At 44.7% G+C, this 25,468-nt stretch overlaps 1 protein-coding gene across 1 annotated transcript in view; it reads right to left on the reverse strand.

Moving 5' to 3' along the window:
• Scfd2 (sec1 family domain containing 2) overlaps nucleotides 1–25,468 on the reverse strand; it is a 314,253-nt gene that overhangs the window by 14,026 nt on the left and 274,759 nt on the right. Inside the window, exons 6-7 of the mRNA XM_031342730.1 lie at nucleotides 16,726–16,871; nucleotides 7,215–7,349 (exon numbers count right to left, since the gene is read on the reverse strand). Of these exons, the coding sequence (XP_031198590.1) occupies nucleotides 7,215–7,349; nucleotides 16,726–16,871 (281 nt within the window). The remainder of the gene's footprint in view (nucleotides 1–7,214; nucleotides 7,350–16,725; nucleotides 16,872–25,468) is intronic.

The raw sequence follows: 25,468 nt of genomic DNA on the forward strand, positions 1-25,468 counted from the left end.
TCCTGATCCTCCAGCATTGCTGTCTTTGGGGTCCCTGGACATCCTTTTGTCCTTAGAATAAACAAGCCTTTCTTTGATTAAGTTGCTGTGACTTACTGGAATCCTACCACACAGCTTTGACTGCTTCTAAGGTCTGCGTGAGTGCCATTTCTTCATGTGGGCTTTTTCCAGTTTTGAGGCCACAAGGCTGTCACATCAACTCAGACACAGTGCCCAGAGGCAGGCACTGGGGCTTGAATCTTTGTCATGAGTCTTTTTCCAATTAAGCATGGCCACATAAGAGATGGAATAGCTACAGCAACACAAAATTTTAAAGCACACAGAGGAGGAGGGAAAAGGGCCTTGTGCCATCTCATTAGACAAACCCACCCTCTTCACACTGATTCCAGCAGAGAAAAGATCTTGACAGATCATTTTCTTTAGTCAAAACAAGCTGAGGGTCAAACACATGGAGTAGATATAAGTGTGTTAGTCTCAGGAGACTCAAATCCTAGGCACAGATTTCAGAAATGCACTTCCAAAGTGCTGCCTATTAGAAGTGCTAGTTTTAAATTAAATTTCCATTCCTGTGAGAGGGAAAGTCTGTTTTGATTGAGTCATTAGATTGTTATCAAGCTTTTGTCAGAGGATCTCAAGGTGCTGTGTGCGGAGTCCAGTAGGGAGCTGGGCTGTTCTATCCAGCTTAAGCCCACATTGTTTCTCCTAGTTCAGTGGACCTCCCTCACTGGGTTGTCTGTCTCAGGAGGAGGACAGCCTTAGTGGCTAGTCACAAGTCCTCTGGCTGAGAGGTGATCTGGCTGCCTTCAAAGTCTTCCTCTGAGAGCAGGGCATGCTTGCTCTCCTCAGCTTCTCATTCAGAAAGTCATTTTTTTAATGGATTGTTTTAACAACTATCAAGTGGCATTCATTTATTCCATTACAACCTTCCTGGTATTACTGATTTTGAACTCAGGTCAGAAATGTGAATGATTTCAATGTCTTCTAAGAGGGGAAGAAAACCTAGGTTGAATTAGTGTTGCCCTTAGTGTCCTGGAAAGCTAGATGATATGGATTTAGCTGGGTTTAGAATGCAGTTTTCAAAAGTGGCCATGTCCAGGCGGTGGTGGCGCACGCCTTTAATCCCAGCACTTGGGAGTCAGAGCCAGGTAGATTTCTGAATTCGAGGCCAGCCTGGTCTACAGAGTGAGTTCTAGGACAGCCGGGACTACACAGAGAAACCTTGTCTCGAAAAACCAAAAAAAAAAAAAAAAAAAAAAAAAAAAAAAAAAAAAAAAAAAAAAAAAGTGGCCATGATGGTACTTCCTGCTCCTCACGCCCTTGGCCCCTTTTCAAGAGGAAGGACGTGTGTTTTATTTCTGTGTAGGGAACTGCCTTGACATGTGAAGTGCCATCCAAGTGATGTGACCTGACTTTCAGGCCATGGCACCCAATGCCTGCCCCCTGGCTGCCCCTCTTAGAGCACTGGCACCATGCAGAGGAGCTGAGGACCTGGACCACAGGCCCCTGGAGTTCCTAGTTCAGCTGTGGCACAGTGACAGTGTGGAAGGGCCAGGGTGGCAGATTCTGTTATGTGGAGCTCTGGTCAGAATGCAACCTTCTGAGAAGAATGAATGGTTAGCACTCTTATGAGTCCGTGATTCAGGATGACTGCTTACTTGATACTGGACAACCAGAAACAGTGGAAACGGGAGACTTTTATGGCCTCTGGCTTGTAGAGCAGAGCCCTGTGAAGAGCGAGCATGGGTAGAATTGTGTCCATATGATGATGCAATGATGTGATGACTACAGAGAGTCAAGACCCTACTGCCTTCCCATGGAGAGTTGGTCAGACTCAGAGAGTATCAGAGAGGTACATGCCACTTTTTTTTTTAAACTCTCTTAGCCAACAGAAATGTACAAACATAAGCAAAACTAGGCTGAGGGGCCATATCCAAGTGTCTGCAGTGGGGCTAGCCCTGGCCACAACACTGAGCCACAGCAATCCTTACAGGGCGCTCTTGCTGTCTCCTGGAGTGTGGCGAGGGTACAGAAGAGCCCAGGGACAGTCAGGACCTTAGGCGTCCTGGGTTTGGTCTGTGTCCAGCGAGGCCATGGCATGCATATCTTGCTGGCTCTTTACAGTTTGTTCAAAGAGAGATAAGTTCTGTCACTAAGCCTTTGGAGATCAGTGAATGGGGCTGACAGTGGAGAGGCACGGGGACTGGAAAAGAACATCACAGCCCATGAGCATGGCTCCAGAGACAGGCCAGGTCATCCGACTGCTTGCCTTCTGGCAAGTGTGAATCTGGAGAAATTTGCAGTGCTGTGACGTCTGCAGGCAGTGTGTCCAGTCTTTTCTTTGTTTTCATTTTAAAAACAGACTTCTATCCTTTCTTCTTTTTTTTCCTCCTACTTGATTTTACTATTTTAATTTTTTGAGACAGGGTCTGACAGTGCAGCCTAGGCTGGTGTGAAGCTCACTATGTATATAGCCCAGGTTGCCCTTGAACTCACAATCTCTTTACCTTTATCACCCAATGCTAGGATTACAAGCATACACAACCATATTCGACTCCTTCTTTCCTCTTATTTCTCAAAGATAGGTTCTTGCTAGTAGGTCAGACTAACTTCAAATCCCTAATTTTCTAGCCTTACCTGTGTGTACACCCAAATATTAGCTCTGTCTTGAGTATAACAATACTGAATGTAGTTTTTTTCCTGGTGCTGAGTCTGAGCATGCCCTTATACATCTCACAACAGTTCCACTATCATCCCACTTTACAGATAAGAAAATGGAGGCACAGAGAGGCTGATTGGTTAATGTACAGTCTGACATTATGTTTGGGGCTCTGGTCTCTACCACCTCTATTGCTCACAGACCCTGGAAAGAAACTCACAGACCATGCACTAGATGGGGGCATGGCGGGAATGGGGCAGGGAGGGATACAGATAGGAGTGCTAATCATTATTCAGCAAGTCTAACTCAGATGAATGTAAAGTGGAGAAGAGACCCCAAGCATTCCTGGCATCTGCTCCCATATCCACAGCTCCTGACACAGCAGATCTTCTGGGCTATAACATCAGCAGCCTCTTTGCTTATATTCTATTCTCTAGGAAGGTGAAGTATGAGGGAAACAAACCTCAATGCTGTGGTGTGGAAAGGACACAGTGGAGGTGGACTCCCATCTCTGTGAAGTGGGCGCATGGCTGGGGTTGCCTTGCTCAGCAGCTGCTATACCAGAGGATGAAGGCAGCAGATGAGGCTCACTGGAGTTGACCAATAGCACTGCTCACTTGTGAAAATTTTGAATGAAGCCTCAGGCTTAAGGGCCAAGCAGCAGCTCTTCCCTCTCTGAGGTTTTGTGTTCCACAGTTTCAGTTATTCACAGTATGAGAACAAGCTTCTAGAAACTAATCTCTCTAAGTTTTAAGTTGCAAATGGTTCTGAGAAGCATGATGAAATCTTGCCCTGCTCTCTCCTGCCTGGGAAGGAAGAGTTCCCATATTGCACATGGACTCTTCTTTCATCATGGAGGCCACCTGGGTTATCAACCGACCTTGGTGCATCAAAGCATTGTTCAAGCACCCCTTAATTTACTTGATTATGCCCCCAAAGTGCAAATTATGTCCCGAAAGCAGGGTGCTGGCAAATCTGATAAGCCAAAGAAAAGCTATAAAGTGCTTCCCTTAAGTGGGAAGATGAAAGTTCTTGATGTGATGAGGAAATATATAATTGTCTGTGGAGGTTACTCAGTTGTATGTTGAGAACAAGTCTTCAACCAATGAAGTGTAAGGAAGGAAAAGGGAACAGTGCTAGGTTCACTGTCGCACTTGCAAAGTGCATGCACTGTGACCCGAACACACACATTTTGCTTAGCAAAAAAGGCATCTCATTTGTGTGTCTGTGGTAAAAACACTGGCATCCACAGGGTGTGTGCCTGTGGTTTCAGGTCTTCAATGGGAGTCTTGGAAGAGCTTCCCTACACTCAGTGGGACGGGCGTAGTTGGAAAGTGAAACCAATGGTTTCAAGCTATGCTGAATGAGCATTGTAGCCTGAATTTTCTGATCACCTCCCCCAGCACCTGCTGTATGCAGAGCCAAGTGCTGAGGTCTAGAAGATGAAACATCGCCCCCCCATAACCCCCTAACCTCCCAGGCTCTAGCTACAGTGCTCACAGTCTTTTCTGTCAGATCTGTAGTGAGAAAAGTGTTCAAGTCATACATGTATAGATATGAGAGGCGGGGTGTGCTGTCACTACATCTACCTAACTAGATGTAGTGAGTTCTAGCCCAGTCTGTTCCCTCTGCAGTGCTTATTACAGCATTTAAACTGTATTGACCTACCAATACGCAATGGGTTATGTTGTATATTTAGAAAAACACTACTCTGAAAGACATCAACCTGGAGGAAGACAACTATGACACATAGTTATAAAAACAACTTATAAATACAGCCACAGAGTATGTACAAAAGATACAGAGCCCTGAGGGAGACACACAGGGCCAGAACCACCCTCTTCTACATTCTTTCTGCTATTTGCTATGTGGCTCGCACCATGTTTCTTGTGTATCTGCTTGTGTGACTGTGGTCCTGACTTTCTATGTATTTCTTGGCATGTCTCCAATCTACTCTCATCTTCTACATCATTGGTAGATTGCCTCTGGGTCACTCCAAGTCAACAGGAAATCATCTCTGGGTGTAGAGAAAGGACCAGCATCTGCCTTCCAACTCAAGTTAAAATTTTAGAGTGGACCCATTTATACAACAGTAGTCAGCAAGGGAAGGATTCCCCATGGGAATCCTTCATTTCATCAAGTTCTGCCTCTTTGTTCCTTTCTGGCTCAGCTAACACCATGGAGTGAAAAATTAGGGAACAGATTCCAGAGCACAGGACAGGGCAGTGGGTAGCCAGAGACAGGAGCAGTAAGTGCCCCTGAGGATTAAGAGTGATGACTTAATGTGTAGGGGTGACACATCTGCCAACACATGAATTTACTCTTCCCATGAGACTTGGGCACAAGTTCCAGAAAAGCAGTCTGAGGGATGGCAGGTCCCTCAGAGCCCTGTGTGATCTCATTCACATTCATGGCGCCATGACCAATCCATAAGCTGCACCTTCTTCATGAGCTGCACCGTTTCAGGAAAGGGGAGGCAGCTGAGTTATCCCAAAGAATACCAGCATTAACAAGACAGACAATTTAACTTCCAAGAGCACACCTGGCAACTATGAACTAGGGAATGCTGTGGTCAGGCCAGTGATCTGGAGTGGGGATGACTACAGGGCACACATCAGAGTTGCCATTTATGGTGTGTTCTTTGGAAAGAATCGGATGGAATCCCAAGCTGTTGGAAATTTGCATTCACTGTTTAGCCATGTGGGGCCTCAGTTTCCTCACTGGGCGAAATGGAGATAAGGATGGGACCTATCTGCTGAGGATGGCCAGGAGCATGGATGAAGCAAGCTGGCTGGCTGCTCCCTGGGGACTGTGATTACAACCATGGTTGGGAAGCCTGGACACTGTTCGCATCAGCTGTGAGTCCATCTGCATCCCGCCTCCTTCCCTCTCAACAGGCATTGGGGCAGAATGGAAGTTCTTCTGTCTAGTTTTGCCTTTCACAAAGTGGCTTTTTGAGATGTTATGGTAGCTGGGAGAAGACAATTCTCCCCCAACTGCTCCCAGGAGCCTTTGCTTTGAGGTCAGCTGGTTGATGAACAGGAGTTCCAACAATGCCCCATTTCCCACGCTGACCCAGCAGGGCTCCAAGCTCCCTAGGCAAAGCCACATAGAGGGTGATGGCTGAACACAGGAAGAGAGGGGGAAATATTAACACTTACAGGGGTAACTTTCAAGTATGACAGCTCTTGATTTGTGGGATAGTAACAGAAAATATACCTGGGGGGGAGGTGTCAAGTGATGACTAACATCCTAATACAGTCCATGGTTACCATGGGTATCCAAGCTTGTAGAGGATGGTAGTTAAGTGCAAAGGCTTGGAAACCATGTTCTCTTCTCTTCTCTCCTCTCCTCTCCTCTTCTCTTCTCTTCTCTTCTCTTCTCTTCTCTTCTCTTCTCTTCTCTTCTCTTCTCTTCTCTTTTCTCTCCCTCTCTCCCTCCTTCTTTCCCTTTCCTTCCTTCTTTCCTTCTTTCCTTCCTTCCTTCCTTCCCTCCTTTGCAAATGGCCACAAGGAAGAGCTACTCAGGACAGAGGGGCAGAGAATGATCCAACAACTCTGGACTTAGACTCAGCACGGGAGCCCTGGACACATTAGGAAGTTGAGTTGAATTGCTTGATTAAGAAAAAAAGAAAAAGAAGAGAAGAGACAAAGAGACAGAAAATGAGCAGCCAGGGATTGCGTTAGAAGCTGCTGGTATTGGGGAACGTCAGAACAAAGGGTTGAGGGTTGCTCCAGCCAATTTACTGCTCCATTTCCAGTCTGATGCCTGGCGTCTGTCCTCTCTGGCTTTTGGAATAGGCCAGTTTTCCTGGAATATGTTGTTATTGAACTCCGAAAGGCTGGATCTTTTATGCAGACTTACTCACTATTTCAAAGACTCTTTGAAGTTGGCAAAACATTCTGTTATTTCCGAGTTATTACTGCTGAAATGTGGGCATAGCTTGGGAGGTCAGTCTGCAATCTTGTTTAGATCCTTTTAAATTTAGAAACTTTACAGTGGCTTAAAAATAGATCACATTTGTGTACTTTCTCCTGCTTTCATCCCTACTTCAAGGGTTGCTCAGTCATTCTGACCCACCCCAGACATGAGCCAGAGAGATCCAAGGAGTCTGCTGGACCATAACAAAAAGCATCTCTAAATGAGTCTTGGGATGATACTAGGAGTACGCAGTGTTGCTCACTATCCTGCAGAGTAAGTTCTGGTGAACAGTAAGTAGTATATATGTTCATGTGGATAACAAACAAATCCTGAGTGTAAACAGTTTCCAGTGGTGCTCTTAAGGATGCCTTGTGACCTCACTTAGGGTATATGTGTTGTTAGGGAAAGATCATAAGACCCAGGTCAAAAAGAAGGTGAAGGAGGCTGTGAGCTCAGGCTGCACACCACCAAATGGTCAGGAAAGATTGTTTTGATTGTATACCATTGTCTCCCAGCAGGGTTAAGGATGTGCCAGCATTCCCATGCTCAGCAAAGGGACATGTGACCCTCAGGATGACCCTTTCATGGAACCTTACCTTCAATGAACACTCAGCACAACCTTCTTGTGGGTCCTTACCTTCATGAACATGCTGAATCCAGTCTTAAGGAGATCAGTGAGGCCTGAGGACATATGTTCAATGTCAATGGGATCTGGCTTCTCAGGATTAAATATTTCCTCCACAACCTGCTTCAACAGTGGCTTATAGGATGCCTGGAAAGACAGAACACTGTGCTGTGAATAAACACACTTGTTTGCTGTGTCTGGAGACAGTTTTATCGACATCCAAGGCAGTAAGGCAAGTTCAGTTTGATACTGAGCAATGGGCTATGACTGTATGTGCACGATTATGGAAAAGATTAGAATATGGAAAAATAACTTAAAAATAAACAATCTTGGGCTGGCGAGATGGCTCAACGGGTAAGAGCACTGACTGCTCTTCCAAAGGTCCTAAGTTCAAATCCCAGCAACCACATGGTGGTGAGATCTGACACCCTTTTCTGGTGTGTCAGAAGAAAGCTACAGTGTACTTATGTAAATAATAAATCTTTAAAAAAAATAAACAATCTTGAGACTAAAAATATTTTTATTAATTTTTTTGTGAATTTCATACAATGCATTTTGATCATACTTATCCTAACTCGTCCCCTTAAGTTCTTTCACATTTGCCTCCAACTCCCTACTTCTCCACCCTTTTTAAAAGGATACTTTTTAATCCTTTAAAAGGATACTTTGTATCTTTTAAACATTGTTTAATACCACATAGATTCCAGCTTGTACTCATTCAATGCTCTAATACAGCCCTGCCTCTCTACTTTTTTCTACAACTAAATGTTCCTCACCAGAGCTATGGTCACAGTAATGCTCAATCTAGATTTAAAGTGGCAATTTTATGTAGGAAGGATGGTAGGAAGCAAAGTCTTGTCATTTGATATAAACAAATAGATGGTCTCTAAACATTCTAAGACTCATCCCTTCCACTAGGAATGTGAATGTTTATTTGCAATGACTGTCAACATCCAAGCTCATCCCTCCTTCCCACAGAGCTCAGCTCCATGATGACTATGTCAGAAAAGCTAAGATGATAAAAGGAATCTGACCCAGGTCAAGGTGGGAACCGGGTCACAGAGCACCATAGGCATCTCTGTTGAATAAGGGTGATGTTAGATTATGACACTTCTGCTTTGACGGATGCTGCTAAGCACTTTTCTTTTCTGTGACCTAAATACCCTACAGGCCCATATTTAGGTCTGTCTGGAGGCGGCTGTCTTACTGACCTCTTTCCTGAGTTGCTGGAAAGTCTTTCCTGAGTCTTCTTTTCCCACAGACTGGACCACCTTCCTTCCTGACTCATTGTTGTCTCTGCTGCCCCAAACTCATCTGGCAGTGCATGTGGGGTGTTCAGTGCAAAGGCACACGTGATGTCCCCCCTCCCCACAGTGCCTGGTCCATATCACTCCAGGGAAGCCAGGCTCTAGCAGGGCACTGCTGAGAGGCAGCTCATCTTAAGCTCTGTGTAGCTCTTTACATAGATAAACACAACATGCTGTAGCCATGGTTACAGGTTTGTCAGTGTGCTGACCTCATCTCTAGCTTGTTTTTGCTTTTCTTAGAGGAACCCTTGGTTACTTTTCCATATTCTAAGTCCCTTAAAATATTCTGGAAATGCAGCAATGTATAGACTATCAACATCATGTCTCACCATACATCTGGGAGGGCTATGTTTGCTCAGTGAAGGATCCCAGTTTCTTGATACTTACTGGTGAGACCATTGTACACGGAGAAACTTCATGATTAATGATCATGCTGGGTGAACACTGGGAGGAATATTGATAAAGGAGAGACAAAGTACCAGCCAACCTTGCTATAACTAGAGGAAATCAGAGTAAAGTTACATCAAGATAGCTTTCTTTAAAAGGTTTATATTATTTATGTGTATGTGCCTTCAGAGGTCAAGGTGGGGTGTGTGTATGACTCCCTGGACTTACAGGCACCTTGTGAGTCACCTAACCAAGATAAGTTATTAAAGACACAGACTGAAAAAAAAACCTGAAAATTTCTGGAAACACATACATTTGACTTTGTCATGGGGTAGCAGGCACTCTCAGGCTGGGTAGGGAGGAAACTGTGTTAATCAATGCAGAATGTAATTTGGTAAGACTTACCAAGGCTCAAACTGCATCTCACATGGCAATTCCACTCCTAGCAGTTCATTTTTGGTTATGTTCATGCATGGAAATCCATTCAAAAAGAGCCATTTATTGTTTGAAGTGAGGAGACATTAGAAACTACTGTCTTAGTCACTGTTCCATTACTGTGAAGAGACACCATGACCATGGTAACTCTTATAAGAAGGCATTTCACTGGGACTTGTTTACAGTCTCGGAGGTTTAGTCCATTACTATCATGGTTAGAAAGCACGGTAGCATGCAAATTGACTTGGTATCTGAGAGTTCTACATCTGGATCTACAAGCAGCAGGACAACACACACACACACACACACACACACACACACACACACACACACACACACACACACAGTGTCCTGGAGTGGGTACTCCAAACCCCAAAACCCACCTCTAGAGAGACACTTCCTCCAACCAGAGCACTCCTCCTTATCGCTGTCAGTAGGGGGTGTAACACCTGGCCCTTGATGATCTATGATCTATCATAGACCATTCAGATCTATGAATCTATGGGGGCTATTGCTATCCAAACCACCACAGGTACTCAAGTGCCCACAGCAGGGGGATGTTCTAAGTGAGGAACATCTATAGGGAGGAATGTTGAGAACATGACAAGGGAGGGTCTGTGGTGACGGGGCTGAAAACAGGGTGCAGCCTGGCATGTGAGTGAACAGTGTGAGGTGAGAAATGTGTGTGACAGGCTGGCCATTATAGAAAGTGGCAGGGAGAACATGACAGTGTGCAGCTGCTGAGTATGGAAAAGCGAGCTGTGATATACACACCTATCTGCAGCAGTTACCAAAGGGCGGCGCCAGGCTGGGAGAGGAAGGCGAACTACTGTGCTTGTTGCTTTCTGTTTTTCTAAAGCAAACCATCAATACAAACAGATCCCTTTTTGCTCATTGAAAGTTAATAAATTATTCATGCATGGAAATAAGACTGGGGGGAGCACACTAAAATGTTAACCCTGGGCTCAGGACATTGCAAGTATTTGTTTTCTTTTCTTTCTACATTTTCCAAATTAATAAATTTGGTATAATGATTCAATAAACATTTTAAGTAAATTAAAAAAAGGCCTTTGGTTTTAGAGACAAGTAAATGGCCTGGAGAGCTTGCTCATCCACCCTCAGGGCCCTTCTCAATATTTCCTTTCTTGGATGATGAATCTTTAAAGCCCTTCCCTCAGGAGAGTTCACTGGCCAGCACTCAACTACCTCATCAGTGCTGTCATCTGAAAGGACATGGGTTCTTCTTCAGTGAGGAAATTAGTTGTGTTTTCTTTTGCTGTGACCAAAGACCTGACTAGAAGCAACTTCTGGGAGGAAAGGTTGACTCTGGTGATCTAGCCCACTGTGCAGGGCAGAGGGGCACATGGTGTCAGTGAGAAACAGGGGTGGCACCTGGGGGCCCTCAGCTGGCTTCCCCTCCCCCACTTTATTCCACCTGGGACCTCAGTCGACAGGACTGTGCCACCAACACTCAGGTGGGTCTTCCCAACTACTTCTTAGCTAATCTTTAGAAAAGCCCCCATGGACACAGCCATAGGTGTGTCTCATTAACGCAGAATGCTCATTAATCCAACCAAGTTGACTGTCATATTTTATCATTACTGTAGTAGACTCAGTTTTCAGCCAAGCATATTATCAACTGATCCTCCTCCTGGTTGCTACACAACTGTGAGCATCTACACTTCCAGTTTCTGGGCAATGAGACAGAAGCAGAAGGATGAGGTGGGGCTTTCAGAAACATGCTTTTTAAGAGGGAAACATCCTTCTTTTCCGGTTCCTCTGTTGTGCTGCATAGAACATGGGAGCAATGCCTGGAGCTGCAGCAGCTACCTTGGAAGACAAAGCTATTCCTTGTCTTCACAAGGCCACAGAGCAGACAGGAGAAGCTGTGCTGAGGCCTACAGAACTGTGATAACCACAGCACAGTTTAGCAAGGACCACTCACAGGAAAAATAATCTTGTATGTTTAAGCCACCAATCTCCAGATCACTGCTACTTGCAATAGAATGAAATGGCAATAGAGAGCATGAGGGAATATAAGACAGAAAGACCATTACTTCCTTTGAAGACCTAATATGTGTTTGCTTGGTTTATATAAAACTGGCTATGTAAAGCAACTTCACCCAGAGCAACTGAGAAATACATACAGGCTGTCACATAAAGAGAGAGAGAAAAATCATACTCTATGACCCATACAAAGTGCAGTACCGCTGTTGCCATCATAGAGTCTGCCTAGCACAGAAGGGAAGGGCAGTGGTTCAGGGGAGGGCTCAGACCTGGTCAGGGCTGTTCTGACCTCAAGCCGAAGCACTACACTGTGTTCTTCTCTCCAAGGCTCGGTGTGCCAGGGGTGCCAGGATTGTTCTCAGTACTCTAGAGATCCTAGCATGGGTTAGGGGATTGGTAGGAGGCATAGAGGGTTTAGGGCAAGGATGGCTGCTCATGGATGGGTCTGTCTCTCCATTCCCTTCCCCCTCTTTTCTCTCCCTGGTCTCCTTTCTGCTGGGCTTATAAGACTTAGCACTAGCTGGGCTGGGCTCCCTTGTAGCAGAGGTTTGAAGGCACCATATTCATGCTTGAGCCTTTGTGATTCCCCCGTGTTACAGGGGAAGGTTAAAAAAAAAAATCTCATTAATTTAGGGTAAGGAGTTGGCAATTATTTAGAATGTGGAAATAGACCATAATTGAAAGTACAAGACAGCCATACATCCAGAAGGGTCACATGTCTTTCTCTACTGTCCGACACACTCTTGGAACGTGAATCTCATGTGCTGCAACCATTCCACTTTCACATGACAATGCTTTGGACCCAGTGTGTCATTTTAGAGATGTGACTTGGTACTGAGGTAGAGATGTGTCTTTTTATCCTGGATGCAGTAGTGTGGGGCTGGCCTGTGCTCTGCTAAGGGATGAGGGGAGGGGTTGGTGAGGCAGAAGGAACCAGCAGTGACTTGCTCTACCTCGGGCTCTCTCTACTGCTAACAGACTCTCTCTCACTTTAGGCTGACTTCCAGATCTTTGTTGTGAGATCCAACATATTATCTTTCCAGTAGAAGTCACTTATAACGTTCTTCTTTTTCCCACTTTTACTTCTAACCAATCCTAGTAAGTAATAGAAGCATCGATTATTTAAAAAATTTGTTCATAAGCATTGCTATATAAATAACAGATAGGAAAACTCCCAAATTGCTTATATAAAGTACAAAAGAACTAAGGCCTGAGTGTGTAAAGAAGATAATTTTGGGAGGACTGTTTCGGGTAGAAAGCAGTGCTTGTACTTCATGTCCCTGGAAAGCATATTTCAAGACTCCCAACATGGGCTTTGCTGATGAGAACTTGCCTCCTTCCACCTAGCCACTCAGGTGAGTTCATGTGCCTGGAGTAAGCAGCTTTGGCTGTCATAGAACGTTGTACTTTGTGAGGCATCATGCTCTTCTCAGGCAAGGAGCAGCAGAAGGTGAGAGATGGGGCTTCTCTGGAGTGCCACCATATCCTTCTTAGGGTCACAAGGAGTTACAGAGAAGAGCAGCTGTGCAGGCTGCTTCAGTATTAAGCAGGTCCCCACTTCTGTCATTCATGCTTTGCTTCTGTCCCAACTCCTGAGAGCTCCCCAGATAGGGTGGGGTCTGTGTTTGGCAATCTCCTCACTCAGAGACCTCACAGTGAGTGAGTTCAGTATCCCCAGGGCGTTGCAACCCTGTACTGGAGACGGCAGCCTCATCTGAGTACAGGCCAAAGAGAGATGGGGCAGGATGTACAGAAAGACATTACTGCCCTGCATGAGAATGTATTGTTTCCACCCATAATTTACCAGCCACAGGTCCACAGTTACCTGCAAGGGACTCTAGACCATGTGCATTTGCTTGTTCTCAGGGGGTAAAGGAAATAGGGTTCAAGAACACACAGCATCATCTCAGCCATGGACACACTGAGGACTGAGATGAAGCAGTAATCTCACTCTTTCTTCACTTGCCTGTGTGGGCAGAGGGTTATTAAACCCTTTGTGCCCTCTGCATAGGAATTTGACTTTTGCTTAACTTTCCAGCTTTGTTTCCTTGGCAACCTGATAAAGAAAGAATGTCAAACTAGGAGACGGGCAAGACTACTAATGGCAGAAATGACCCCTGCATGGTACACTGCTCTAGGCTGGGAGAACGACAAATATTTGATAGACAGCTAGAGCTTTGGGCTTCTCCAAGTCTGACAATTCTTGAATAATAATTGGGAGTGTCCCTTTGAGGAGTGCTGGGGCTGTGGAGTTATGGCTGAGAAAATAGCCCCTACAGGGTATGAGGTTCCTAAGCCATGAGAAACCTCAGTACCAAGTCAAACAGCTCCCAGATCACTGTGTGGACGGCACCATGCCTCATGGTGCTCACAAGGACTGTCCCAGGGAAGGGAAGTGGCCGCTGCTTCACTGACTATCTTCTGGTTCTGGGCAGGCTAGTACCACAGAACTAGCCTTGACGCTAGGCCCAGAATGCACGGCACCCATGTTATGACTAGGGTCCTATGAAAAATGCCATCATTTTTAAAAATATCAGATGGAAAAAAGTACATTGAGGTCAGAATAACATTTGGTATATGAATATATCTGCTTTTATACCAATTGGGGAATAAAAACTAAAAATAATAAAAAATTTAAAAGTGAGTATAATAGAATATAAATATATAAAGATAAATAAAACTATAAATATAATAAAAATGAGTATAAAAAATTGGAATCATAGCTTCTTGGTTAGGGATGGGACTTTGTGTCTACTGCAGTATGTTTTTAAGAACAAAAGGGCTCAAAGAAGCTATGAAAAACAAAATACCTGTGTGCATCCCTGATAAGTTCTGTGTAGAGACAAGGTGTGGCTGTGTCTGCAAGCCTGAGCTGAGCTCCCGAGGAAGAGGCCAGGTGCACAGTGATTTCTGACATTAGTTAGGTATCTGTTGCCAAGGAGACCTAACCCGGCACCCGGCCCCATCCCATCAAGGGGGACTTTGCTCTGCTGGATGGTGGAGCCAGAAGCCCTTGGTCCTGCTTCTTTCTACACAGGTTCCATGCACTGACATCTTAGGAAAACAGCTCACAGAGGATGTCCAGCTTGCTTCAATCCAACACTGCATAGGAAAACATCTGTTTGAAACACTGCTGGCTTTATGTGGCAATTTTACACCTCGTTTATTTTGTTTTGTTTTTTTTTTTTTGTAATACTATGATTTTTTTCTCCTTTTATCTCCTTAAAGGGAATTGTTTGAAGATTAAAAAGTATTTCAGTTTATCTGTTAATCTATCCATCCATCCATTGTTCCTTCCATTCAGAAGCAAACTGTTCCTTTAAAACATTGAATGAAATCTTTTCAATGACACTATGAAGAAATGGCTTACTAAGGAAGTTCCTGGAAATCACACCACAGTTAGAAGTGTCTTTGGGCAATATCAAGCTTTCTGGTCCTCAGTTTAGTTCTGTCCTGTGCTATTTTATTTCCTCCCCAAAGGCAGTCGAGCAGGTCTGGGTTTGGGTTGTTATTAACACAATTAGGAGGGAGAACAGAGCTTGACTTAGAATGCGGAGCTGTTGGCTAGAGCTAGGGAGTGCTGACAATGGAGATGGGGCCCAGAGACTCCTCAGAGAGCCTTGTTTCCCAGGCATGAGATGAATTGAGCCTCCTTGGGCACAGAGGTTCTAGACACTCTCATTCAGCCACCAGGGCCATGGAAGAAGGCTCACATCTGGGCTTCATTGGTTCCAGAGCCTCTGGACTTATGCAACAACAACTGTCATCATTCTGGAGGTGGAGGACACTTGACTAGAAAGGCCTGTGAGCTTCTTCCCCTGAGACATTGCTAATGTTCTCCTGATGCTGTGGCTGAGGCCTGAGGCTCATCAAACATGGTGCCATGGGGGGTTGGGGGCTAGGAAAGATACAGTGAGAAGTGGGAGGGTATGAAGACCTGGGACCAGATACCTGAAAGGCTTCTGGTCTACAGGGATAACTCCCAAACCCCAATTTACCACACACACAAATGTTTGCACTGACTTTCCTAAAAGATCATGTTCTGTCCTCAGCAGGCTGGAGTTAGAGGTCTATGACTATAGAGCCAGTGTAGTCAGTATACTCTTTAGGCACCAGATAGATAGTGTCATAGGCCCATGCTACTTTTAGGAGCCCACAAGAAAGGCCTTAGTGTTATTTGGTAACAGGAGGAAACAGCTCAGAGTAATATTTTGACCTCAAAATGTCGCTTTTCTGGGTAGCTCTTTATTTTTCCCGATGTTATTGCCACATGTCCCCACACAGTAAGTCTGAGGCTATCACAAGAATTGGACTGGTATTAACTCTCCAAATTCTTAGGGCATCTTTGTGAGAGAGTGTCCTTCTTACAGAGGAAGAATTGGCCACAGAGAGGTAAAGTGACTTGCCCAACCACACACAGTAAGAGGCATAGCTGGGCTGTGAACCCAGGTTCTAACATCTACTAAGCTGCCTGTCTGCCCACCCAGAATGGGCAAGTGCAAGGAATACCGTGAGCAGGAGAGGCTGCTTCTGGTCACATGCTATGTTCTTCCAATCAGGAGCCTCCCTGTCTTTTAGCAATAGCCTCCTTGTCCCCATTTCCCATACTGTCCTGATGAGATAAGTCCTGGCTCCTTGGGACTTCTGGACATCCAGTCCAGATCTCACTCCTCTGCTTCTTCCAGAACTTTGATCACTTCTTTAACAAATCATGTTCACTTCACATATGAGCCACCACTGAGCTAAGGGGAGCGGATAAAGATGAAGTAAGAGGTGCCTCCAATGCCAGCTGGGAAATGAGCGAGTGACTCACAGAACATGCATGTCCTAGCAGTGGAGAAGGCACAAGGAAGGAGATTGGTGCTGCAGGACCTCTAGACCCAGGGCAGAGAGGCAAGAGAACAGTGTAGGTTCTCCCATTGTCCTTAGAAAGCTGCAGGGCAATTTTACTAACAGTTATTTCCCTTGTCACAAACTTCCTTCCCACAGTCTGACAAATGCTTGCTTTATCATTGCTTATCATGTTGATGACCTGCTAGAGGAATAAAACTAGGGCTATGTTCAGCCAGTCTCTCACCGGGAATGAATGGCAGCGGGGACCTAAGGAAGCACCTTGCCTTGGGCTATAGTCTATAGCTGAGACAGACCCATGGCTATGAACTGGTGATTTCCAATCTACTTTTCATCAGCTACATTGTCTGAGCCCAAATGAACTGAGACACTTTCAGACTTAGTGGAGCCCAAATGCTCCAATAAGAGGGAACTTGGGAGTCTATTCAGAATGAAGTCCTTACTCTACAGGGGCTGAGGGGAAACTGCCTTATGGCCGTGGCCTCAGAATCCTAAAACACAGCAGACAGACAGGTACTGAAGGCATGCACACTCACCTGATGGGTATTATTTCCAGGAACATACACAGACTTAAACTGTCTCATGAGATTCCTAGCTCCAGCGATCTCCCGGAGAGCCATGAAGACATCATTCACAGCAATTTGGGATTTGGGCAACGTCAAGTTGATTGCAGAATCACAGCCTGAAACAATCCAGAGATATTTTCATAAATGAGCAAATCCTTAAACTAAGTTTTCCTTTTTGACAGCGTGAGCTCAGTGTAACAGTCTGGAATTCCTTTAGCCCTATTTCCCCTGGGCGTTTTGATCACCCATGAGTAATGGGACACAAGGAGTGTGAATGCTCTTGTCTGGACTGGGACTTGGAATTGCCTGGCACCACAGCCTCTGACCCGAGTCACAGCCTGCAGAGGCTTTACAGGGAAACAGGCTCCCTGCGGGCTTCGACCCACAGACACAGCCTTGGGAAACCAAGAGGAACACAAAGGAGCATAGTTGTGCATGCTGGGATGGAGCCTTTGTCTGGACTCCACTGACAGTTTCCAGTAGGTCTGATGGCAAGATGGAGGGAGATGGCAGAGCCACACCAGCTAGGATGGGCATCCCAGATTCAAAGCAGTTGGCCATGCCAAACAAGGTGCCAGGACCATTAAAAGGGAAGCAGCTTAAGCTGATAATAATAATAATAATAATAATAATAATAATAATAATAATAATAATCACAACAACAATAATAGTAGTAGTAATAATGATGATGATAGCAATAATGATGATGATGATGATGATAATGATAATAATAATAATAATAAAGCATCAATCACTGACTACTTTTCTGTTAGGCATCCATTTGGAAGAGAAATGATTAAGGATTAGACAGAGGTTCATAAAATACAGACATACTGAGAACATTTATCCTCAATTCTTAGGTACACCTTGCATGTCAACTCTTCACCTCTCATGTGACCCTTCTGAAGTCACAGGTACAGTCTCTCCCCTGCAAAGCATGAGGACGCTGGCATGCAGGATTAGGTACTCCTGTGAGTAGGCACTGCCATGGCCTCTCCTGCAGGATTGGTAGTGCTGTATGCTCTGCTATCCACCTGGTACTCCTGCCTTTCTGTCTGTCGCTGCCACATCTCTTCCTGTCTGAACTTCAGTTGGCTGTAGCAGTTGTTGGGCCTTCCCACTGGCAGGCTAGAAGTGTTGAGCACCACATATTCACAGAAACAAAGCCTGCTTTCTCTTCCCTTATGGGATAATTCTGAGTGATGGCCTCTACTGCCATTCTAAGGGTGCAGGAGGCCTGAGCACCAGCTGCCAATCAGTGTATAATTAACATGATATTTTCTTCTTCAGCCAAGGATTCCTTCCAGGACTAAATCCCTCACACATCCTTGCTTTTCTAGGATCATAACACCACACCATGATGTGTTCCCAAGAAAACCACTGCAGGCTTAACATTTGCTATTCACCCTATGCAGACATCCTCCTGCTGGGGTTCTGCTCCTCTTGTAATCACCCTACAGGTTTATCCACACAAAAGAAAGGGACAGTGCCTGCAGTCACAGATCCAGCTGAGACAGTGCCATCTCCTAAGACCTGCAGACAACAAAGCTGCCTTCCTTCAGACGCCTCATCTGACGGAAGACTCCAACAGGAACCCCAAATCATCCAACAAGCACTTACAATTCTTCCCCTGGCAATCACCAGTCTGCTCTCTGTATGGATCCACTGACTAGACATTTCATCTAGATATGCCATAGAACACATGGCCCTTTGCAACTGGCTTCCTGGATTTGCCTTGTTTTTAGGCTCATTCAGGCTGTAGCACACACCACTATTTCATTTCTGTTTACTGCCTGGCTATAGTGATTTGCTTATCCGTATAAGCAAATACACTACAATTCATGTGTATGCTCAGGTATCCAGACTACCAAAGGCAGTTTCTCAGGTGTCAGACATCTAGGTCGTTTCTGTCTCTCAGTTATCAGGATAATGCTGGTGGTTTTGCGTGGAAATGTTTTCGTGTGGACATGCACTTTCATTTCTCTGAAGAACGCCAGATCTACGCTGCTTCCCTAGTGACTTACATCCCCATCAACACCCCGGGGGTTTCAGTTCCTCCATATCCTTGTCAACCTTTCCTAATATCTGTCTTCTTAACTATAGCTATCCTAATGCCTATGATATAAGGAGATATTTGTCAAGGTTGAGATCAAGGAAATCATTTTTGGGAGGGAGAGGTAGAGTCAAACAAGTCTAGACTGGACAGGAATGTATCTGGCATACATAAAAGTATTCAAAGGACCCCAGATGCATCCACAGAGAGAGGTAGTATGTGAATGGCTGAGCCCATACTCTTAATTAGTATGTGACACTGTATGTAATAACTCTCAGAGGTGGACAGAATTACCTAAAAAATGTTTCTTGGTTTCCAAAAATATCTGACTTGTTGCTATTAAAACAAAACATAACAAAACACTGAACTGTGTCATGGTGGTATGGATGACAAATGTCCCCCATAGGCTTAGGTATTTGAACAACTGGCCTTCTATTCATGGCACTGCTTGGGGTAAATATGAAACTTTCAAGATACAGAGCCTTGCTGGAGAAAGTATGTTACTGGGAGCTGGGCGGTGGTGGCACACACCTTTACTCCCAGCACTTGGGAGGCAGAAACTGGTAGATTTCTGAGTTCGAGACTAGCCTGGTCTACAGAATGAGTTCCAGGACAGCCAAGGCTATACAGAGAAACTCTGTCTCCAAAAAACCCAAAACCCAGCCCCCCCAAAAAAAGGATGTCACTGGGAGGGGAAGCTATCTTGATGAAAATGTGACCAGCTAGCTTCCCATTCAAGACACCATCCCTGTTCTTCCTCCCTTAGTAACTATAAGCCAAACAAACCCCTTCCTCCCTAAGTTGCTTTTGGCCATGGGATTTTATCACAGCAGCAGGAAAGTAACTAATACATAAGGTCACACCAGTTTTGTTATAATAAAATACTAGAGGTGGAGTGCCTTGTAAAGATAAGAAGTTTCCATTATTATACTCTTAGAGGCTCAAACCCAAGATGCATTTAGCCTCTGGTGAGAAGCCTCTCTTGGCACTGCTGCACTATGGCATGGTGACGAGGCAATGTGTGAGGAGGAGATCACAGGGTAAGATGAGAAGCAAGGGTACTCTCTTGGCATTGCTGCACTATGGCATGGTGACGAGGCAATGTGTGAGGGGGAGATCACAGGGTGAAAGGAGAAGCGAGGGTACTCTCTTGGCACTGCTGCACTATGGCATGGTGACAAGGCAATGTGTGAGGGGGAGATCACAGGGTGAAATGAGAAGCGAGGGTAAAGGAGAGGGCCGTCTTACTCTTTTCACAACTCACTCTTTTAGAACCTCTTTGTTGCAGAATCATAACTGCTCCCTTCTGGGGAGTATGGTGACCTGCTCACCTCCCAGTGGGTCTCACCTCTGTATGGTTCTACCACCCTGTCATATCAGCACCCTAGGGATTGATCTTACAGCACAGGAACCACTGGGGACAATCCACACCTAACCAGCATAGCGGTAAAGACCAGTGTGAGAAAGCCTCTTTGTGTTCAGTAGACTTTGTGTGCATGGAGGACTCCAAGGTGGGAGGGGTGGGGCTTGGGGTAGGAGGAAGTTGATGGAGAGAAACCAGGAGTCCACACAAACTCCTTCAAAAGAGTTTCATCCCAAACGTTGTGGAAAGGGGAGAATGTGTAGTTTCCCGAGACACATGCGTATAACTTCTCCCTGAATCCTGAAAAGGTTCAAAGCTAGGAAACACTGGGATGCAGAGATGGCCTCACACCCTGCCTGCCATTGGCACTGTAGCTCTAACCAAGACAACACAGCTTGTATGTCTCAACAAAGCAAGGAAGGCCAAGGATGTGGGTTTTCAATCATGAGTGAGGGTCCTTTACATAAAATTATGCCAGGAATTATCTATCTATCTATCTATCTATCTATCTATCTATCTATCTATCATCTATCTAATATATCATTTTAAATTATTCATTACCTTGTTAAGAAATGATGGCATAAGGACAAGGAGAAACATCCTTAGTGTAGCCCTGGCTGACCTGGAACTCACTCTGTAGGCCAGGCTGGCTTTAAACTCAGAGATATATTTGTCTCTGCCTCCTGAATGCTAGGATTAAAGGCATATGCCATCACTGCCCAGGGATGAAATGTGTTTTAATTCTTTTAAAAGACTAGCTAGTAGACTAATACTTTATGTTTAAAAACTCATGCTCTATAGAACGAAAAACATCATTTAGTTTTCCACATGGCCTATTTTAATTTGGGGAAAGAATCCAGAGAAAGCCATTTCTCCATTAGCTGGAGTTTAGTATGAAGTCATCTAGATTGAAGATTATTTACTATAAAGTCTAGACTATTTGAGGAACTTGAGCATTATGCATCAAAGTTGAAAAATACAGCTGTGAAATCACATGGGTTGAGGTCAACTACAGAACAGGCTGTTTAACAAAAGTGTGTATGGGTTACTGCTAAACTCAATGAACCCAACAGAACAACAGAAACTGCTGGACCGGAGACAAAGTCAATTATGTCTACTGTTCAAGCCACTCCCCCAGGGTAACTTCTGCTAAACTACTAACCCTCTCCAGCTTCCCTGTATCCCTGGATACATGTGCTCTGCAGACAGTCAAAGGGGAATCACTTCTAATCAGTCTTCAGACACTTTTCATAATTTCCTTAATTTTCACTAAGGCTTACACTTAGCAGAAGTTGCACACATCTTATCTTTCCAAATAAGGTAAAACAAACAAACAAGCAGAAAAACGCCTTTTATCTTATTTTCCATTATTATTATCATCACCACCACCACTGCCTGGGTTAAGAGCAGTTTTTATGCTCTCTGATGCTCACTCTCACTGGTAGCCACACTAAGCAGATCACTCATGAGAGCACATTTAATCTCACAGAACGCCAATGTGGTAGCCAGGTAGACATTATTACCATTCTCACTTGGAGGATGGAGCAAGTGAGCCACTGAAAAGTAACACAGGTCACCCCGGCAACCAGTGACAAGGATAGGAGCCAAGCTTGTGCCATGCTGCTCCAAAGGTGGCTTACCAGACCCTGCATGCTTCCATTCATGTTAAGACCATGTGAGTGAGTGAAAAATTAAAGATACAATTAGCTCATCCTTAGACTACAGAAATTCTTTCACAATGGAAGTGTAAGTGCCTTTCTTATTGGGGAGACCTGGGCCTGTCCCAGAAGTAGATATTGGATGGTTTGCAGCTAGACCCAGGTCCTTCCTTTTTGGCCACACAAAGTGTGAGTCTTTCCCAGGCCTGCTGCACAGCCTTCTCTGAATCTGTGCTCTGTCGGGTGCCATATTCAGTTACTTCTAACACTCCCTGGACAGTCTGATCCATTAAGCCAGCTCACTTGATAACAGCGTGTACAATTCCAGGCAACTCTCATGTCAACCCCTTAGTTAAATAGATAATAAACTAGGCTGATGCCAACCTGTAGCTGAGCATGGTCTGTGCCCTTCAGACGCCCACCTCTTGATAAGGGAGGCTCCCAAACCCCGAGGGCACCACTGTGTTCTTCTAAGATGGAGGATGACTCATGGCTCCGCAATGTCTTTCCGCAGAGGTCTGTGGTCCCTTGGGCAGGGTCTCGTTACTCCTTGGAGTAGCCACACAAAGCTCCTGTGTTGGTGCCCCTCCCGCAGCTCTCCTCCCACCCTTCTCACTTACTCAAGCCTCTCCCATTCAGCGAGGGGAGAACAGTGGTTTCCAGAGCCATAAACCCAGCAATGATGGCCTAGTCCAGCCATAACACTGTTCAAATGGACGGAGGCTTAGAGGGTTTAGTATTCTCCTGGGATAGCTGAAATCCTGCACCACTCCTTGTATGGCATAGCCAAATTCTCTCTAGTTTTCCCAGGGATCGTGCTTCAAGCTCCCTGGTTCTTGAAACACTTTTTCATAAGCTACTGGCTTTCACATGTTTGCCCTTATTCTTCAGGTATTCAAGAAGCTGAAGCACCTCAGATTGGAGGTTGGGCCAATCATGGCTGGTGCTAAAGTGGTCCTTATGTAAGTTCTTCAACATACACTTGCACACCTGTGTGCACACCCACTTACGATGATCAAACATAAGGCATAGGGACTTAGTGTAATTAGGCATGCTGAAGAGAAGAGGCCTGGGTAGAACTGGATCTGAAACTGCTCCCTGTTTGCTGATATGATTCTCCTTAGAGGTCTAAAATTTTGCCGGGCTCTTGAAATCTATCTGGGAAATGTGAGAGCCAAAAATATACATTCAGCCTGATCAAAAGACTTTCAGGTCTAAGCAGTTCTCTTCATCTTTGTACTGCCCTGGAGTTTTGAACACCTAGCTTACTTTCTAGTTTGCATCCCAGCCATTGATGCTCAGCAGGCTCTAACCAGCAGGGGCTGTCTCTGGGAGTCAGTCAGAGGAAAGGTCATCTCAGGTCTGACAGGGCCAAAGAGGTCAGAGCACCGAGAGGTCATGGGCCCCCTCATCCATCCAGCAGGCTGACACTCCCTTTTCTCTCCTTTGAAATGATTGCTTTTTAAAGTGGCCTCTTTTCTTGGGGCTCTCACTATAATTCTTGGTAAATAAAAAACAAGTTAACAAAATGAAAACCAAATAAGCTTTGAAAGTGACATGGCATCTGAAATCTTCTAGAAGTCTGAACTGTAGAAAACAAGCCCCAGGAGGGAGATCCCAAGAAACAGGCAAGGCAAAAGACAGCATGAACCTCATATCTCCAAGCATCCTTAGAATGGCCAGGAGAATGGGAGATTGCTCAAAATGGGAATCATGAGGACCAATTTCTCACACATACATATCCACCCATATGTACCCAAATACAAGCATGTATGAACACATATCTACATACATCCACCCAATACAAATGTATACACACACATGTCCATATCCATGTGCCCAAATATTTATATCAGATATTTATATCCATATGTCTGCCTGCCCATATATATACAATTGTAATTTTGTTTTAAATTAAAATCTAGCTGGCACACTCGCTAATCTTTCAATGTCCTTGTTTTACATATTGCCTGAGGCACAGAAGTCTTTTGTCACAAACTACTATGTCTGACTACAATGTAGTCCACTTAAAGTGGACTATAAGCTAAAGAAACCCATAGTTGTTGGATGGTGGAATTCTTCTGGATTTTAAAGTCTTACCCCACTCTCCAAACCGTTTGCAGTTGCCTTGTTCATACTTCAAAAACACTGTTCAAAAGTGACTCATCTTTAGAGTCTTTTGAAAGTATTCAATTAGGTTTGTCACTAAAGACAGCTTTCTAAAATTTTATGTTTCATTAGTATGTGAAAACATTTAATTAAATCTTGCAGCTTAGTAACAAGTCCAATCGGCAGAAGCAGGCTTGAGGAAATGCACAGTATGACTTTCCAGAAGCACGCAGCTCCACCAACAGCAATCCTATGCAGACAATGGAAGCAGCTTTAGAGACGGGGTGGCTGGAGTCTTGGCTTCCATTACATTAAAGAATGTTAGTCATTCTGGAGATGTGGTCATGTGGAGGCTGATTAAGGATATGTGAAATATATGTATATACAGATAAAGTCATGTACATATTTATTATCAATGAGAAAAATACATATTTCAGAGGTCTTGCAGTTATACTACCCAGGCATTCTATCTGTGTAATCAATCTCATGTTTAATGATCTAGGATGGCTTTTAAGCTCCTCTCATGTATAAAATTGCAATTTGGGCTGTCAGGCTACAGACCTTACAGGGCCACTTTCCTCCTTCATTGCTAAGTCTTGGAACTATATGTGTGGCAGGGGCCGCTGCCTAGGTGTCATGGTAATGACATAATACATTTGTATGAGCAAATGAGGTTGCCTAATAAAGTTCAAGCCAGAAATACCAATGTTGAGGTCACAAGGGGCTCAGAGTGTAGTTAGATACCCAAAAGGCTGGCTTTCTAGAAGGTCTTCCACAACCTTCCCCTCTGGATCTGGTGTGTACCAAAGGCCCTCATTCACTGAACCCTGCCATTGCCCTGAATCACTTGGACCATGATTGGCACTCAAGTAACAGTGGAGAGCAGGAGACGGGAGGTTGGAGACAAGCTCCCATGGGAGCAGGGTGCTGTGTTCACTTTGCTTCTCTGCTGGTCTAGCACAGTGCTGGCTCATGGACGACACCTCCTGAGTAAATGGATGTGGAAAACAGAGAGATTAGAGGTAAATGTTTAGAATCAGGCCAAACATGCTGTAAAGCAACAGCACTGATTTCCTTGGGCTGATGATAAACTCTTTCTGTAGGAAATTTCAAACAAAGAGCTCCTGGCTGCTTCTGAGCAACTGCAGGCTACAAGGGGAGTTGGAGCAACCCCCCACCCTACCCCCCCAAAAAAAGCTACTGCAGAAGAGCAAGTTCAATTGGCTGAGAAATTTTGTTTGTCTGTGCAACACAAAAAACGAAACTGTACATCTCTGAAGCATACACACATATTTAACAAAAGTGTTTTAAAAAGAAAAGACAATGATAAACATAGATCTCAGAGAATTGGCTACCTCTGGGGAGGGGGAGGGGAAGGAAGCAAGGTCAGTAGTGAGCCAAGAACAAGAGAGGGGGATGGGGGTTGGGAGTAAGGATTATTTCTATGCTTTCTAGAATGAATATATATATATATATACACATGTATATGCACACATATATCATTATATCTATCTATCCCATATAAATGTT

The sequence above is a fragment of the Mastomys coucha genome, unplaced genomic scaffold (assembly GCF_008632895.1).
Source record: "Mastomys coucha isolate ucsf_1 unplaced genomic scaffold, UCSF_Mcou_1 pScaffold22, whole genome shotgun sequence".
NCBI classification, from domain to species: Eukaryota; Metazoa; Chordata; class Mammalia; order Rodentia; family Muridae; genus Mastomys; species Mastomys coucha.